At 36.3% G+C, this 2,543-nt stretch overlaps 1 protein-coding gene across 1 annotated transcript; it reads left to right on the forward strand.

The window, feature by feature from the left end:
- Window positions 1-1,027: 1,027 nt before the first annotated feature.
- LOC148555281 (uncharacterized) lies at window positions 1,028-1,822 on the forward strand. Its single transcript, XM_088490626.1, has 4 exons — window positions 1,028-1,034; window positions 1,125-1,329; window positions 1,412-1,578; window positions 1,671-1,822. Exons 1-4 carry the CDS (start codon window positions 1,028-1,030, stop codon window positions 1,820-1,822), a joined length of 531 nt encoding a protein of 176 aa, XP_088346752.1.
- The last annotated feature ends 721 nt before the right edge of the window (window positions 1,823-2,543 follow it).

Raw genomic sequence — 2,543 nt, forward strand, 5'->3', positions numbered from 1 at the left:
TATCATGGCTGATGGATGGACTGATCGTTGTAGGCGTACTTTAATTAATTTCTTGGTTTATTGTCCTAAAGAAACTGTTTTCCTAAAGTCAGTTGATGCTTCTCATATCTCGAAAACTGCTGAGGCTTTGTTTAAGTTGCTTAGGGATGTTGTGTTATTTGTTGGTCCTGAGAATGTTGTACATGTAGTGACGGATAATGCTGCAAATTACGTTGCTGCTGGAAGGTTGTTGGAATCATAGTTTCCTAGATTGTATTGGTCTCCTTGTGCGGCACATTGTATTAATCTGATGTTGCAGGATATTGGAAAGTTTGTGGAAGTGACTGAAACTGTGTCACAAGCTTCAATGATTACGAAGTATATCTATAATCACTGCCATCCTTTGTACTTGATGAGGCAGTTCATAGGCGGCCGAGAAATACTTCGTCCAGCTCCAACTCGATTCGCCACTAATTTCATTGCTTTGCAAAGTATTTTGGCTCAAAAGGATCCATTGAGAGCTATGGTGACATCTAGAGAATGGACAAGTTCAGCTTACTCTAAAGAAGCCAAAGCAAAAAAGTTTGTGGATCAAGTCTTAGATTCTAAATTTTGGAATCAATGCACTGATATTGTTAAGCTTACGGAGCCACTTGTTCATGTATTGCGTATTGTGGATAGTGAAGATAGAGCTGCAATGGGTTTCCTTTATCAAGCTATGTATAAGGCTAGGGAAGGCATGGTGAAGAGGTTTCAAAAAAGAAAGAGGGTTGTTGAACCTTATTTGAAGATTTTAGATTCACGTTGGGATTTACAACTTAAAAGAAACCTTCATGCTGCTGGTTATTGGTTAAATCCAGCTTTTCGATTTAATTCTGCAGAATTTGACAAGCACAAAGAAACAATTTCTGGCCTATTAGATGTGATTGAGAGATATGCTTACGGTGATGCTGATTTGATTACTAAATTGACAAGTGAGAAGAGAATCTTTAAGAATGCTGAAGGAGACTTTGGGAGACAGTCTGCAATACGTGAGCGAAGCACAGTGATGCCTGGTAAATTTTGTATTAAAATTAGTTTATTATGATTGTGATATGTTTAAGATTTGATATTTATGATTATGATTGTTTTCTTTTTATGTTAAGATCAATGGTGGGAATCTTATGGATGTGGAGCACCAAACCTGCAAAAGTTAGCAATTCGTGTTTTGAGTCAAACTTGCAGTTCTTCAGGTTGTGAGCGTAACTGGAGCATTTTTGAACACATTCACTCAAAGAAAAGGAATCGGTTAGAGCATCAAAAGCTTAATGATCTTGTTTATGTTCATTACAACTTAAGGCTACAACAAAGGTACTTTTTATTATTCTTTCTTGAAGGCATTATTTAAAATTTTTAGTCATAATAAGAATAATCAAGTTACTTGATAACATAGGAACCGAATGAGAAAGCAAAGTTATGATCCAATTTGTCTTGATGCATTTGAGGATCATTCGGAATGGATAATGGAAGATTCACCACCATTTTTAACTCCTGAAGAAGTTGATGCTTTACGGAATGATCTTGCAAATATGTCTCTTCAATCAGCTTTAGATGATTTGGGTATGTTGTTGTTAGGGATATTTTGTAATGCTTTAACCAAATATTTTGCCTTATTATTGATTATGATTTGTGAAACATTATTGAAATGCTAGATGAATTGAATCTGGAAGAAGATCGAGATGATGGTGAAGCTAATAATACTTCTGTGAAAAATGCAAATCAGAATGAAACCAATCAACATGTAGCTCCAGATTTGTCAGATGAAGATAGATATCCAGACTTTGAAGTTACTCCTTGGATATAATCCATGAATTGTTATTTTCATTATGTTAAATTGAGTTGTTCATGTAATAGACTAATAGTACTAAATTTTATGTTTATTCTCGGATTACTACTTATTTTTAGGATTTGAGATTTAATGTTTATTAAAATGTTATTGGAGATATATTTTTTAACTGTTAATTTTTAAGTTTTTAGGCTTTTAGCTATTTTATACATTTTACTTATGTGGGACCGGGTTAACCGGTTCAACCAGTGACCCACCGATTGAACCAGTAACCCAGTGACCCAGTAGCCTGACCGGTTCGATCACCGGTTCGGTTCTGACAACTATGGGAACAAGCATGTTTGAATGGAAAACAGAAATACTTGCATTAATCCATAGAGACACAGCAGAGCTCCTCAGCCCCAACAATGGGGTTTAGAGACTCATGCCGTCAAAGAGTACAAAGTTTTGATCTAAAATGTCATGAGATACAAAATAAGTCTCTAAAAGTTGTTTAAATACTAAACTAGTAGCCTAGGTTTACAGAAAATGAGTAAACTATAGCAGATGGTATAGAGATCCACTTCTGGGGCCCACTTGGTGTGTGCTGGGGCTGAGATTTAGGCAATTCACGTGTATAAGGCCATTTTGGGAGTTCAACGCCAGGTTTGGATCCATTTCTGGCGTTGAACTCCAAATTATAATCCTTTTCTGGCGCTGGACGCCAGAATTGGGCAGAGAACTGGCGTTGAACGCCAGT

The sequence above is a fragment of the Arachis ipaensis genome, chromosome B6 (assembly GCF_059453495.1).
Source record: "Arachis ipaensis isolate K30076 ecotype BB chromosome B6, ASM5945349v1, whole genome shotgun sequence".
NCBI classification, from domain to species: Eukaryota; Viridiplantae; Streptophyta; class Magnoliopsida; order Fabales; family Fabaceae; genus Arachis; species Arachis ipaensis.